General features: G+C 42.2%; 1 protein-coding gene across 8 annotated transcripts in view; it reads left to right on the forward strand.

Annotated features, from left to right (window-relative positions):
* The first annotated feature begins 528 nt into the window (after positions 1 to 528).
* Positions 529 to 13,976, forward strand: part of LOC112234756 (leucine-rich repeat and calponin homology domain-containing protein 1-like) — a 97,166-nt gene continuing 83,718 nt past the window's right edge. For all 8 annotated transcript variants that reach the window (XM_024389561.2, XM_024403049.2, XM_024389565.2 and 5 more), the window contains exon 1: positions 529 to 853. In XM_024389561.2, coding sequence (XP_024245329.1) covers positions 637 to 853 — 217 coding nt within the window. In that variant the 5' untranslated portion in view covers positions 529 to 636. The remainder of the gene's footprint in view (positions 854 to 13,976) is intronic.

The raw sequence follows: 13,976 nt of genomic DNA on the forward strand, positions 1-13,976 counted from the left end.
CCCCCCTCCCCTCTCTCTCAATTCAATGGGCTTTATTGGCATGGGAAACATATGTTTACATTGCCAAAGCCAAGTGGAATAGGTAATAAACAAAAGTTAACAAACCATTCAAAATTAGCAGTAAACATTACTCTCTCTCTCTAGCAACAGTCTAGACTACTCATTTGTAGACCCAACTCTAGGAATTATCATTCAAGATATGATATGGAAGGTAATGATATAAATGTTTTTATGTAATTGAGTTAGAAGTTGTTATTGCCGGCTTATTAATCATTCAAAATCCATAGCCCCTGTGACTGCATTCCCAATATCTGTTTTGTGTCACTCAGTTTATATGAACTACATATATTACAGATGTAGCCTACGGTACAGACATTCGTGTCATACAAGTAGCTCTAGATCTTGAAGGGAAACTATGTCAGTTTTATGTAGGTCTATAGTCAGCAGGGGTCGCAAAATCCTAATCTACCAGTATGCCGTTGGCCTGGCTACAGTTCATTGTAAGTGAATTGCGCAGCCGCATGGGAGCGGAGGCAGTCAAAGAGGAAATTCGCGCACGGTTGAAGTCTCTCCCGTAGTTTGTGCCTGGATACAATCGTCGTAGCGCATTTAATTTGCAATAAAGGTGAGGCGAATATGGCGACGTTGGGACCAGACCCTCGTCCACATTCCCAGCTCGCGTCTACCTCTATACAAAGTAACATTAGCGGCAATAACGTGCCAACTAACCGTGGCTTGGAAAGAGCGTTGGAAGAAGGAGCGAACTCCGGTTTTTTTAACCTCAGCGCCAGGAAACTCAAAGAATTCCCTGGGACAGCATCTAACTTTGATTTATCAGATACAGTGGAAGCAGGTAAGAATAGAAAACACTGTATAATTTTTCGGAATCTCTTCCGCTCCTGCGCCCAGGGTTCCCAACAAAGTGCATGGATTTGGGAAATTAGGTATTGAGAGGAATGGTGTTGTATTCTGTATAAGCGAAGATAACTTGCTGTGTGAAGTTTGTTCGAATTTACAATATGTTTCCATTCCACAAAAATGAACATGATTGAGAATGTTATAGACAGACAATGGACATGCTGTGCCTGGCGCACGACTGAGCTTTCCCCTCTAGATGCGAAGAATACGCTTTGGGCCAGATGTTCAGTATTGTGCGTAGAGGCAACTACATAATGGGGCATTATAGATAGCCTGGGCATACGGTTCCAACTATAGGCTACCTCTGACTGTATGTTAATTACAAACAATAACTGAACATCACGCTGTGTAATTGTGTCCAAAAGATGACGTGGAAATCCCCATATTATTTCCCAGAACCATACAATCTTGTTTTCGGTTTCACACTGACTGCAGCCTATGCAGGACCTAGGGCGAAATTATGGTGTAGATATTGGGGAGGATGAACAGTAGATGGAGGTCCGGGGAGCTTTATTTTTCTGTAAACTTTTTTATATTGGAGGGGTATTTAGAAAACACAGGATAAGGTATAAGTGCAATGTCACAAAAAAATATTAATGTTAGGAATTTTCTTTCTTCTTTTTTGGGAAATAACTAACGTCCTGCTTTTTAACACATTTTGCCATGGGTCAGATAGAACATTTGCAGTTTTATAATGCTATTCTTAACATTTTGTCATGAGTCTGAATGAACATTTAGCAGTTTTAAAGCGAATTTCCTTCAACTCTACACAGTTTGTCATGGGGCAGAGAGAAAAATCTGCTGTTTTATAGCTCATCTCATACTATATTTCATATTTTTCAATGAGGATGCGAGAACGTTTAGCTGTGTTAAGGCTCATTTCCTGCTCCTTTACACATTTTGCCATGAGGTTGAGAGAACATTTTGTTGTATTAAAGTAACTTTCCAGGGAAAATCTCACATTTAAAAGTTCTGTTAACTCATACCCAAATAATGTTGTTGAATCATCCTATACTCGTATTTGTGGCCAAAGCATAAATTGGAGAAAACGCTTTAAAACCCCACCTCAAACTTGTATCTTAAACAGACTGTTTAAAAAATGCTTGCTATTTCCTCAAAGAGGGAGCTGGCCAATCAGTGGTCTACTCGCATTAATATTTTTAATGACCTGTATACACCCACACCATTCTAATATTGGGGTATGCCCACAACATTCCAACAAAGAAAAGCTACCTCTAAATATACTTAATGACCCTTTTTTGGAAATAAAACGATTTCACTCATATTATAATGAATTATAGTTCATATTCCATAGAAATCTGGAAAACTGGATAGTCACTTTAAAGGTTGACTTCGTGTAAAGCCACAAAAATGACTATTTAAACTGTATAATTGATCAATGCACCTTCATACCAGGTTATTTAATGTATTTATTTTTACAACCAAATCTATATAAAAAATATGTAAATGGCATGCTATATGCCTAGTTAAATAAAGGTAAAAAAACAAAACAACAACAACATAAAAAGCAAGTTATTGAAGGGTCGAGACAACTTTATTATGATTTCACGTTTCAGAGAAACTTACACCAAACAGCAAATCACTTCGTCATCCTCGTTGTGTACAGTAGTATGGGGATCCCGAAAACAAACATGAACAAAGGCTCCAAAAACACCCAAATACATCCTTTTAGAAACAGCACAGCTCTCAGTATAGTGGTGTACATGTTTAGATGTTGTACACATGAAATTGTGTAATTCTGAACTTCTGCAGCGTTATATTCAATTTTGTTGCGACTCGAGCGATACCTCTGTCTATTTTACAGATAACTGCCAAAATAAAGGAAACACATGAGTAAATGAGGGATACAAAGTAGAGGTTGACACGGGAACAGTGCTCCCACTGCCTTCATTCCCCAAATCTCGTAATGTGGTTATCAGCTGTGTACAGGTAACTGTCTCCTTAACGCTGAGCAGCAGCCACAGAGCAGTTGCTATGGCTACTCACACGCGAGTGGCTGTATCGCGTTAGTGGAAACCAAGACTGATCTCAACGTCAATCTTTGACTAGCAGAAGTTACTTTTCATAGCAGGTTAGGCGAATTGACGTGGAAGGTTAGGATAATTAGGTTAAGGTTAGGAATAGATTTGCTAAAATTGTCCCTAATGCGGCTACAACAAGGCTTGCCCTGAGAACAGTCTTCGTTTCCACTAATGTGATGCTGTTGCAGAGAGGGGACAGACAGACATGCAGCTAGGAGGGAGTTAATTCAGGGACAGAGTTATTTTGATTGGGTTGGGACAGGAAAGTTCCGGGGTTACAGAACGGTTGCGGGATCAGGACAGTACGGGTAAAATGATTGACACGAATGAATAGTCACTCCTGTGTCGACCTTTAATACAAAGTATATTGAAAGCATGGGGTGCTTCCACACTTCTAGAATCTATGCCAACACGCATTGAAGCTGTTCTGATGGCTCAACTCCCTATTAAAGACATTATAGTGTGTTGGTGTTTCCTTTATTTTGGCAGTTACCTGTAGCAGCAGGCTGCACAGTAAATAGAACCACTCGAAAATGCTCGAGTCGCGTAAAAGGGAATATAACATTAGCATAAAGAATAAGAACTGTTTTTGGACATTCTTGTTCATGTTTTTTCAGTTTCTCTAAAACATGTGAAATCACAAAAAAGTTGTTTGGACCCTTCTACAACATGGCCATTTACATCAAAATAGAGATTTGGTTGTAACATTTCTCCTTTAAAGCTAATTTCCTGCAATTCTATACATTCTGCCATTGCTTATGACGTGTTCATATGCTATCTGGGCGGCTGACCTCCAATGGGCCCCCAACTCCCCCCAGAAATTATTGGGCGGATGTGTCCCCCCCATCCCCCGTGACAATTTCGCCTATGTCCTGGACAGTAAAGTTTGCATTGTGTCAACCAACAGTCACACTATGAACTTCATTATTTTGTACTCTAGATTGGTTGGGCCATGAATGACTGAGCACTACAGCAATTCACCATAGACCTGTGAGCCATGTCAGTAGGCTATAGCCTAATAAGGAGTGTCAATGAGTTTGACAGTAATTCCCTGTCTTTGTGTGACTACCCTGTCTGCATGTTTTTAGGACAGCACACATAATTAGACAGTAACTGCTTTATGTGATGCACATCACTGTAGAATAGAGAAACTGGATTGTAAAATAAATCATTGCATTAGGCCTAAAGAGTGCCTGGGTTTGCAAGCAGTAGGTGGGGACTTCCAGTCCATTGTACACATTCTGAATTTATGATACTAAATTACAGTTGGCAACATTCCATCATCCTTGTCCCCACAGACACACACCAGAGGCAACAAACAGGCCTTTAGCTACTCTTCTGTCGTCAGTCAATCAGTCAGAAGGAGTGTTTCTTTATATGCACCGCACCACTATAACCAAGTCTGAGGAAGGGATAAGGCTACCTATAGGTGACAGGCTACACTGATGACTGGTCGAGGAAGTATCAAATCCAAAGTGTGCTTTGTTATTTTGCATGGGAAATCCCTTGATTGTGGTTGCACCTTTAACTGTGATGACATCATGAATCGTCTGTAATATTGTACCTAGAGAACGAGTCACTACAGGATAGCACTGTCAGGTATCAAAAGTATACACACTCACACAGTTGTTCTTACTAAACTTAGGAAAAGTCCCAGGCGCAGTTTCCTATCTGCCTAAAACCAAAAGATTACGTCTACACGGTTCCTACATGTTAGTACCTGTGTACAGACTGATGCTGGTATGCAATACCACATTATGTGGCCTGAATCTGATGTAGGTGCCCTTTTAAACCGCTGCCCTCATTTCCCTGGCATTGAGTTCCTCTCTGACTGAGATTGATCTGTGGCCCTGGTCGACTGCCACAGCAGGGGGGCCAGAGGACTGCTAGCTATAACTAGAGGTGACAATTGCTCTACTACTGTCTGACTGGGTTCACACACTGATAACATTACTCACAGTTAACAAACACACACCTTGGCTGTGAATTGCCAGGGACCTCACAATACGATATTATCATCATGCTTAGGTACCGACACAATATGCATTGCGATTCTTACGATTCTATGTGTATTGCGATTCAATGTTCCAAACATATTGCTCACCATGTTTACTCATGGCTTTGATCAGTCATGTAAACAAAAGTGCTGTAAACAAATTGGATCCCTATTTAAAAAGAAGATGGAGAACAAGCTACACGTAAAAAATAATACTGCTATATTGTCAAAACTATACTATATATTGTCATAAATAATATCCTGATATGTAACTGTGAAGGTTTTTCCCTTACACACACAGCTATTGACCCTACTGCTCTGTCCACTCACTGCAAACTTCACTCACAGTTAACACACACAGACAAGCACTGGGCCACACAAAGTGCTTACAGTTGAATTGAGCGAACATTGGAACAGTAGGCTAGTATCTTCACCCAAACTCGTCTGTTAGGTTTGGTCACTCACTCTGTTGTTTATAGATATAATATTAACGGGTAACGTCAACATTGTTGGGTATATCAACATTGTGAAGTTGCACTGGGATGAAGGAGATGACTATATTTGGATAAAAAATATAGTTTCTCTCAAATTAGCTTACGGTAGTTGCCTTCAAACTGTGTTTAACTGTGTGTATGAGTGTGTGTAGACAGATGGAGTCTTCCTTACTCTTTGATGTTATGAGGGTCCTAAAAGTGTTTAGCCTTAAAAGGTCCTATGGGTCGAATCAGATAGCCGAAAGTAGAGGAGGACACTTCAGCAACATTACCATTCTGCCTTCAGGACCTCAGAGCTCAACTCACCCAGACCAGAGGAGCCCTTTTTAGGCTGTCTCTAGAAATAGCCTGATTGATTTCATAATGATTCCCAGGGGAGGTTTTTGAGGAAATGGGAACCATACAGAAATGTAAGAAAGTCATCCTCTTCAGCTAGTGATGAATGTTGCCTGAATGTTTTGGTGATGTTATGTATCTGATGGTAGCATTTTTCTTCTTGGTTATTTATGTTTCATATTGTAATAGTCAGTTCTTGTGGTTTTATTGGCCTGTTCTGAGGAATGGGCAAGAAACGAAACTGCACTGCAGCCTCCCTTTCTATTCTAAACAGCAGAGAAGGGCATTTTTGGCATTGTTTCAAGGCATCCATACACATTCTGTAACTACATCATATAGCCAGACTCTCCCTCAGTGTGTGTGTGTGATAAGAGGAGGAAGGGCAGGACCATAGTGAATTTCATTTTTTTTTAAATAGTGAAACATTATAAAAATGTTGATTTTTAAATCTATACAAAATATATTCACGTCACCAAATTATTGATTAAAACATCACGCTTTGCAATGAAGGTCTACAGTGGCCTCAGCAGCACTCTGTAGGGTAGCAATAGTACTGAAAGCATAAGCTACAGCTAGCTAGCACTTCAGTGAATAAAACGTGGTGTGTAGTTGACTCAAAGAGAGAGAGACAATATTTGAACAGTTTTTAACAAAAACATTTCTTCAAAAATGAAGGAGAAGCATGAGAGACAGGGAGAGTTAGCGATGTTTGGCCTACTCAAACACCCAGCTCAAACAGAGAGGGAAGCTATGTTAGCTAGCTGGCTATGGCTATCCAAAATTGGAGCTCTTCCAAGTCAAGGTAAGCTTTTGGTTTTATTCATTTATTACCACCGGGGACGCCGGTGTAACTGCTAAAGTGCTTGCTCTGCTGACTGTACTCTACTGCATGATTGTAGCGGGTTCACTAATGCGCTAGTTCTATTAGCTATGTTTACTATGACTTTAGATAATATGGTGACAATGATGTAGGCTGTGTGTAGCGGTTAGCGGTTATAATATGAAGGCTTGGCTTGGAAAGGTTTTTTACCTTGTCACAGACAGTGGATGTGTTGTTAACTGAAGTCCACAAGTGAAGGGAAACGGTGAGAGAGGAGGAGAGCGAGTAGATGTCGAGAAGGAATTACAAGGGGCAAAGTGATCATGTGGCTGCTATGAAAGTGAAATGTGTTTGCGTGTGATCAGGTGTGTATAAATTCAGCCAATTCTGTTGAAAACCGTTTCTTAAACCGTAGCAAACGGAACGAAACAGCTAAAAACATACCTGCATTTGTCCAATAGAAACTCTTGTTTGCACTGTTGGACTAATGAGTACACCCTAGACTAGCTATAGATGCAGGCAAGAGTGTGCAAGGCGGTATTGAATGTCAAATCAAATCAAATTTTATTTGTCACATACACATGGTTAGCAGATGTTAATGCGAGTGTAGCGAAATGCTTGTGCTTCTAGTTCCGACAATGCAGTAATAACGAGCAAGTAATCTAACTAACAATTCCAAAAAAAACTACTGTCATACACAGTGTAAGGGGATAAAGAATATGTACATAAGGATATATGAATGAGTGATGGTACAGAGCAGCATAGGCAAGATACAGTAGATGATATCGAGTACAGTATATACATATGAGATAAGTATGTAAACCAAGTGGCATAGTTAAAGTGGCTAGTGATACATGTATTACATAAGGATGCAGTCGATGATATAGAGTACAGTATCAACGTATGCATATGAGATGAACAATGTAGGGTAAGTAACATTATAAAGGTAGCATTGTTTAAAGTGGCTAGTGATATATTTACATCATTTCCCATCAATTCCCATGATTAAAGTGGCTGGAGTAGAGTCAGTGTCATTGACAGTGTGTTGGCAGTAGCCACTCAATGTTAGTGGTGGCTGTTTAACAGTCTGATAGCCTTGAGATAGAAGCTGTTTTTCAGTCTCTCGGTCCCAGCTTTGATGCACCTGTACTGACCTCGCCTTCTGGATGGCAGCGGGGTGAACAGGCAGTGGCTCGGGTGGTTGGTGTCCTTGATGATCTTTATGGCCTTCCTGTAGCATCGGGTGGTGTAGGTGTCCTGGAGGGCAGGTAGTTTGCCCCGGTGATGCGTTGTGCAGACCTCACTACCCTCTGGAGAGCCTTACGGTTGAGGGCGGTGCAGTTGCCATACCAGGCGGTGATACAGCCCGCCAGGATGCTCTCGATTGTGCATCTGTAGAAGTTTGTGAGTGCTTTTGGTGACAAGCCGAATTTCTTCAGCCTCCTGAGGTTGAAGAGGCGCTGCTGCGCCTTCCTCACGATGCTGTCTGTGTGAGTTGACCAATTCAGTTTGTCTGTGATGTGTATGCCGAGGAACTTAAAACTTCAATGTGTTACTGTCACCTTGATTACAAAAAAATCTCAACCTATGCACCTACGTTGTAAACTTTCATTTATAGGCTAGGTGATGGGTATAGGGAAATTCAAGTATCATGTATTAGCCTATGTTACATTGAGCTGGGTGAATGGAATATAAGTGACAGTCATCCAATATACTGTAACAGAAATAAGGCCATACTCATGAAATACATTTGCGTACTCCCTCATCTTAAACGATACCGACCGCCACTGGTGATGTGCTGTGATGTCAGAGATCCGGTTCCCTGGTTCCTAAAGAGCCACCTTCCTCCCAGTGTGTGATCCTATGTTTACGACCCTCAGTCCCAGACCAGACCCACCACTGTTCTTTCCCTGCCAGGATCTACTCTTGTACCTACTTCAATTTCTCTCCCTGTCCCCTCCCTGGGATGTCCTGTACACACACACACACACACACACACACACACACACACACACACACACACACACACACACACACACACACACACACACACACACACACACACGCGGTGTTGGAGGGAAAGTCTGTCCTGTATGTGTACGGACCACACCTGAGAACTGTCAAAAACCATAGCAGAGAACTGTCATAATCCACAACTCACAAATCTTCTCTCACCCTCTCTCTGTTCCTCTTTTTCTGCATCTATTTCTCTCACTCACACACACGTTTGTTTTACTATACTATTTGTGGCGACCAAGCAAATGATTCCCCTTCAAAATCCTATCTACCCTAAACCTAAACCTAACCCTAACCTTTACCCCAAATCAAATCAAATGTTATTTGTCACATGCTTTGTAAACAACAGGTGTAGACTAACAGTGAAATGCTTACTTACAGGCCTTTCCCAACAATGCAGAGAGAAACATATAAAAATAATAGAAAGATAATAACACAAGGAATAAATACACAATGAGAAACCATACCATGGCTATATACACGGAGTACCAGCACTGAGTTGATGTGCAGGGTTACGAGGTAATTGAGGTAGATATGTACATATAGGTAGGGATAAAGTGACTAGGCAACAAGATAGATAATAAGCAGTAGCAGCAGCATATGTGATGAGTCAAAAGAGATGGTGCAAAGAGGGGTCAACGCAGATAGTCCTCCAGGTAGGTATTTGGTTAACTATTTAGCAGTCTTATGGCTTGGGGGTAGAAGCTATTCAGGGTCCTGTTGGTTCCAGACTTGGTGCACCGGTACCACTTACCACGAGGCGGCCCGTCAGGAAGTCCAGGATTCAGTTGTAGAGGTGGGAGGTGTTCAGTCCCCGGGTCCTGAGCTTGGAGGGCAATATGGTTTTGAACACTAAGCTGTAGTCAATGCACAACGTTCTCACATAGGTGTTCCTCTTAACCAGGTGGAAGAGGGCAGTGTGGAGTGCAATGGAGATTGCATTTTCTGTGGATCTGTTGGGGTGGTATGCGAATTGGAGTGGGTCCAGTGTGTCTGGGATGATGGTGTTGATGTGAGCCATGACCAGCCTTTCAAAGTATTTCATGTTTACAGATGTGAGTGCTACGTGGCGATAGTTATTTAGACAGGTTACCTTGGTGTTCTTGGGCACAGGGTCTGCTTGAAACCTGTAGGTATTACAGATAGGGTCAGGGAGAGGTTAAAAATGTTAGTGAAGACACTTGCCAGCTGATCAGTGCGTGAGTACACATCTTGGTAATCCATCTGGCCCCGGGGCCTTGTGAATGTTAACCTGTTTAAAGGTCTTGCTCACATCGGCCAAAGAGAGCGAGATCACACAGTCGTCCGGAATAGCTGGTGCTCTCATGCATGGTTCAGTGTTTCTGGCCTCAAACCGAGCATAAAAGGCATTTAGCTCGTCTGGTAGGCTTGTGTCACTGGGCAGCTCGCGGCTGTGTTTACCTTTTTGTAATCCGTGATAGTTTGCAAGCCCTGCCACATCTGACGAACATCCGAGCCGGCGCAGTAGGATTTGATCTTAGTCCTGTATTGCCTGTTTGATGGCTCGTTGAAGATCTTAGCGGGATTTCTTATAAGCGTCCGGATTAGGTTCCCGCTCCTTGAAAGCATCAGCTCCAGTCTTTAGCTCAGTGCGGATGTTGCCTGTAATCCATGGCTTCTGGTTGGGATATGCACTGTACGTATGGTCACACTGGGGACGACGTTGTCGATGCACTTATTAATGAACTCAGTGACTGATGTGGGGAAACTCCTCAATATTATCAGATGACTCCCAGAACATATTTAAATCTGTCCTAGCTTAAGAGTCCAGTAGCTAAACAGTCCAGTTAGCTTAACCCTTACCTTAACTCCTAAACATCATTCTAACCCCAAAGCCTAAAATAGCCTTTTTCCTGTGGAGACAAGCGAAATGTTCCGCTAATTTTCATTTTACTATCCCTGTGAGTACGGACAAAGATAGGAAAACCAAAAACACACACACTCACCGCCTCTATCACTAGTCTCCATCTTTCCATTTCTCTTTCCAATTCTGACTCTGTCTCACTCTCACACACATAATCCATGTTAAATCCTATCCTGGTGAGGATAATATGAATCTTAGACAGACATCATTCATCACCTCCACATAGTTAAACTAGCTTCAAAGGTTCACTGTGTATCTTGTGTGTAGCCTTAGCATGTCTTTTTCTCTCTCTCTCAAACACACACATCCCCCGCCTCCCTCGTTCTAGAATCTAATCATAACAGCTCCCTATGTCTCTAGCTCCCGTATAGATCTCAGACAAGACACCTTGGGCTAGCTCCCGCAACGGTAACCGTGGTGATGGGATATACACCCGACGGCGGGTGCTATGGTGGAGGATAGTATAGGTAGTGGGGATTGGAGATAATGAGCTAATGGATTGTTGATGGAGCTTTTCATGGCCCTCTTCAGAGGAGGTGTCGCCCTGATAGACCAGGCCAGTTCAGCAAGAGATTGGGTTACTACATCATGACTCGTTAAATTAGGATTTACTGTGGAGAGATGCAGGGTATAAACTCTATTAGGTCAATAAAGTTATTTGAATTGAAAGGAATGCAATTGAATTAAATTTAATCATCTTCAACCTAACCACTAAAGCATGAAACCCACAAAAATCTCACTATCTATAGACTGCCGATAAGTACTTATCAAATGTAATCACATTTGATTGGTCACATATATTTAGCAGATGTTATTGCGGGTGTAGCAAAATGCTTGTGTTTCTAGCTCCAACAGTGCAGTAATATCTAACAAGTCACAACAATACACACAAATCTAAAGGTAAAAGAATAGAATTAAGAAATGTATGAATATTAGGACGAGCAATGTCGGAGTGGCATTGACTAAAATACAGTAGAATAGAATACGGTATACACATATGAAATTAGTAAAGCAGTATGTAAGCAATATTAAAGTGACCAGTGATTCCATGTCTATGTATATAGGGCAGCAGCCTCTAAGGTACAGGATTGAGTAACCAGATGGTAGCTGGCTATGGTAGGTAGCTATTTAACAGTCTGACGGCCTTGAGATAGAAGCTGTTTTTCAGTCTCTCGGTCCCAGCTTTGATGTACCTGTACTCGGGTGGTTGCTGTCCTTGATGATCTTTTTGGCCCTCCTGTGAAATTGGGTGTTGTAGGTGTCCTGGAGGGATTGGAGATAATCCATTGTTAACAAAGCTTTTCATGACCCTGTTCAGAGAAGGTGTCGCCCCTTAATCACAGTGGGAGGCCGTTCCTTCTCTTCCTAGAACAAAAGCGGTACCTGCTGCATGCCAACCCGTTAGCGACAAACATACCAATTCTACTGGTAGAATCACAATACTCGTTAGTGGCCAACAACTTGACTTTTAGCCAATCAGAGAGCACAAGCCCCCATGTGGAGGAGCCAATGAAAAAAAAGAAACAAGCATTTTCTTTGTACATCCCTTGATGAGCCAGTCACACTTAATTTACAATGAAGGCTATGGGATGGTAGCTAGCTAGCTAAGTGCATAGATGCAATGCACACGACACAAAATACTTCCACCAAGCTAGCTAACCACTGTAGCTAGTATTGACATTATAATTAAATCACAATGGATTAGCTAGTTTCCATGAAACAGCTGCCTGTGTTAGCTGCCGAGTTAGTGCAGTCAAATCAAATGTATTTATAAAGCTCTTCTTACATCAACTGATGCCACAAAGTGCTGTACAGAAACCCTAAACAGCAAGCAATGCAGCTGTAGAAGCACGGTGGCTAGGAAAAAATCCCTAGAAAGGCCAGAACCTAGGAAGAAACCTAGAGAGGAACCAGGCTATGAGGGGTGGCCAGTCCTCTTCTGGCTGTGCCGGGTGGGAATTATAACAGAACATGGCCAAGATGTTCAAATGTTCATAGATGACCAGCAGGGTCAAATAATGATAATCACAGTGGTTGTAGAGGTTGCAAGAGGTCAGCACCTCAGGAGTAAATGTCAGTTGGCTTTTCATAGCCGATCATTCAGAGTATCTCTATCACTCCTGCTGTCTCTAGAGAGTTGAAAACAGCAGGTTTGGGACAGTTAGCACATCTGGTGAACATCTCAGGTTTCCATACTCGCAAGCAGAACAGTTGAAACTGGAGCAGCAGTATGACCAGGTAGACTGGGGACAGCAAGGAGTCATCAGGCCAGGTAGTCCTGAGGCATGGTCCTAGGGCTCAGGTCCTCTGAGAGAGAGAAAGGAAGAAAGAAAGAGAGAAAAAGAAAGAGAGAATTAGAGAGAGCATACTTAAATTCACACAGGACACCGGATAAGACAGGAGAAATACTCCAGATATAACAGACTGACCCTAGCCCCCCGACACATCAACTATTGCAGCATAAATACTGGAGGCTGAGACAGGAGGGGTCGGGAGACACTGTGGCCCCGTCTGACGATACCCCCGGACAGGGCCAAGCAGGCAGGATATAACCCCACCTACTTTGCCAAAGCACAGCCCCCACACCACTAGAGTGATATCTTCAACCACCAATTTACCATCCTGAGACAAGGCAGAGTATAGCCCATGAAGATCTCCACCACTGCACAACCCAGTGTCCTTAGCTAGCTATATTGTGCTAAATAGCAAATATGCTAACGATAGCTAGCTAGGTAAACATTTCCATTTGTCATTTAGAAGACGCTCTTATCCAGAGCAACTTATAGTAGTGAGTGGAAACATTTTCGTATTGGTCTCCCATGGGAATCAAACAAACAACCCTGGCGTTGCATGCGCCATGCTCTACCAACTGAGCCACACGGGGCCATTTGGCTATGGACTGGCACTGGCAGTATGGGATTATGGAGAGTGAATTAAATTGTTTCTTCGTCATCTTTCTAGGTAGTTTTCTAGCTGTGGCCATCTCGCTAGTATCAACAAGGGCTTTCTACAAAATAGCAACATTAGCACAGATAGCTTGGAATCTCCACCATAGGCATTACGCATAGATATGCATTGCCAAACAACGCTACTTCCACTTTCTGGTTTGGAGTATTTTAACAAAGTTGAATGGCTGATGATTTCCAAGGTCTATGCTGTGTAAACACAAAAGAGATTGACTGCTGACTCTGTTCCGAGGTGCAAAATACTGTCAGCAGGCAAACGTTTGACAATCCTACCGGTGAGTCTGAACTTTAAAATAGCCTGGGGATTACATTTGGTGCCTCTACCCTTTGTCTTCCTTTTGTTGGCATTGATTTATAGATCCTCAATCTAGTGTTATCATGTTTTGTAGTATAAGCCTCAGTGTATGAGTGTGGGTGGGTGGTTGTTTTTGTAAACACGTCTGATTTTAAATTTGGGGGCTGGTGTAAAAGTCTGGAGCATGACTATGGAACAACACACACAC

This window comes from Oncorhynchus tshawytscha, linkage group LG26, assembly GCF_018296145.1.
Source record: "Oncorhynchus tshawytscha isolate Ot180627B linkage group LG26, Otsh_v2.0, whole genome shotgun sequence".
In the NCBI taxonomy this organism is placed as follows: domain Eukaryota; kingdom Metazoa; phylum Chordata; class Actinopteri; order Salmoniformes; family Salmonidae; genus Oncorhynchus; species Oncorhynchus tshawytscha.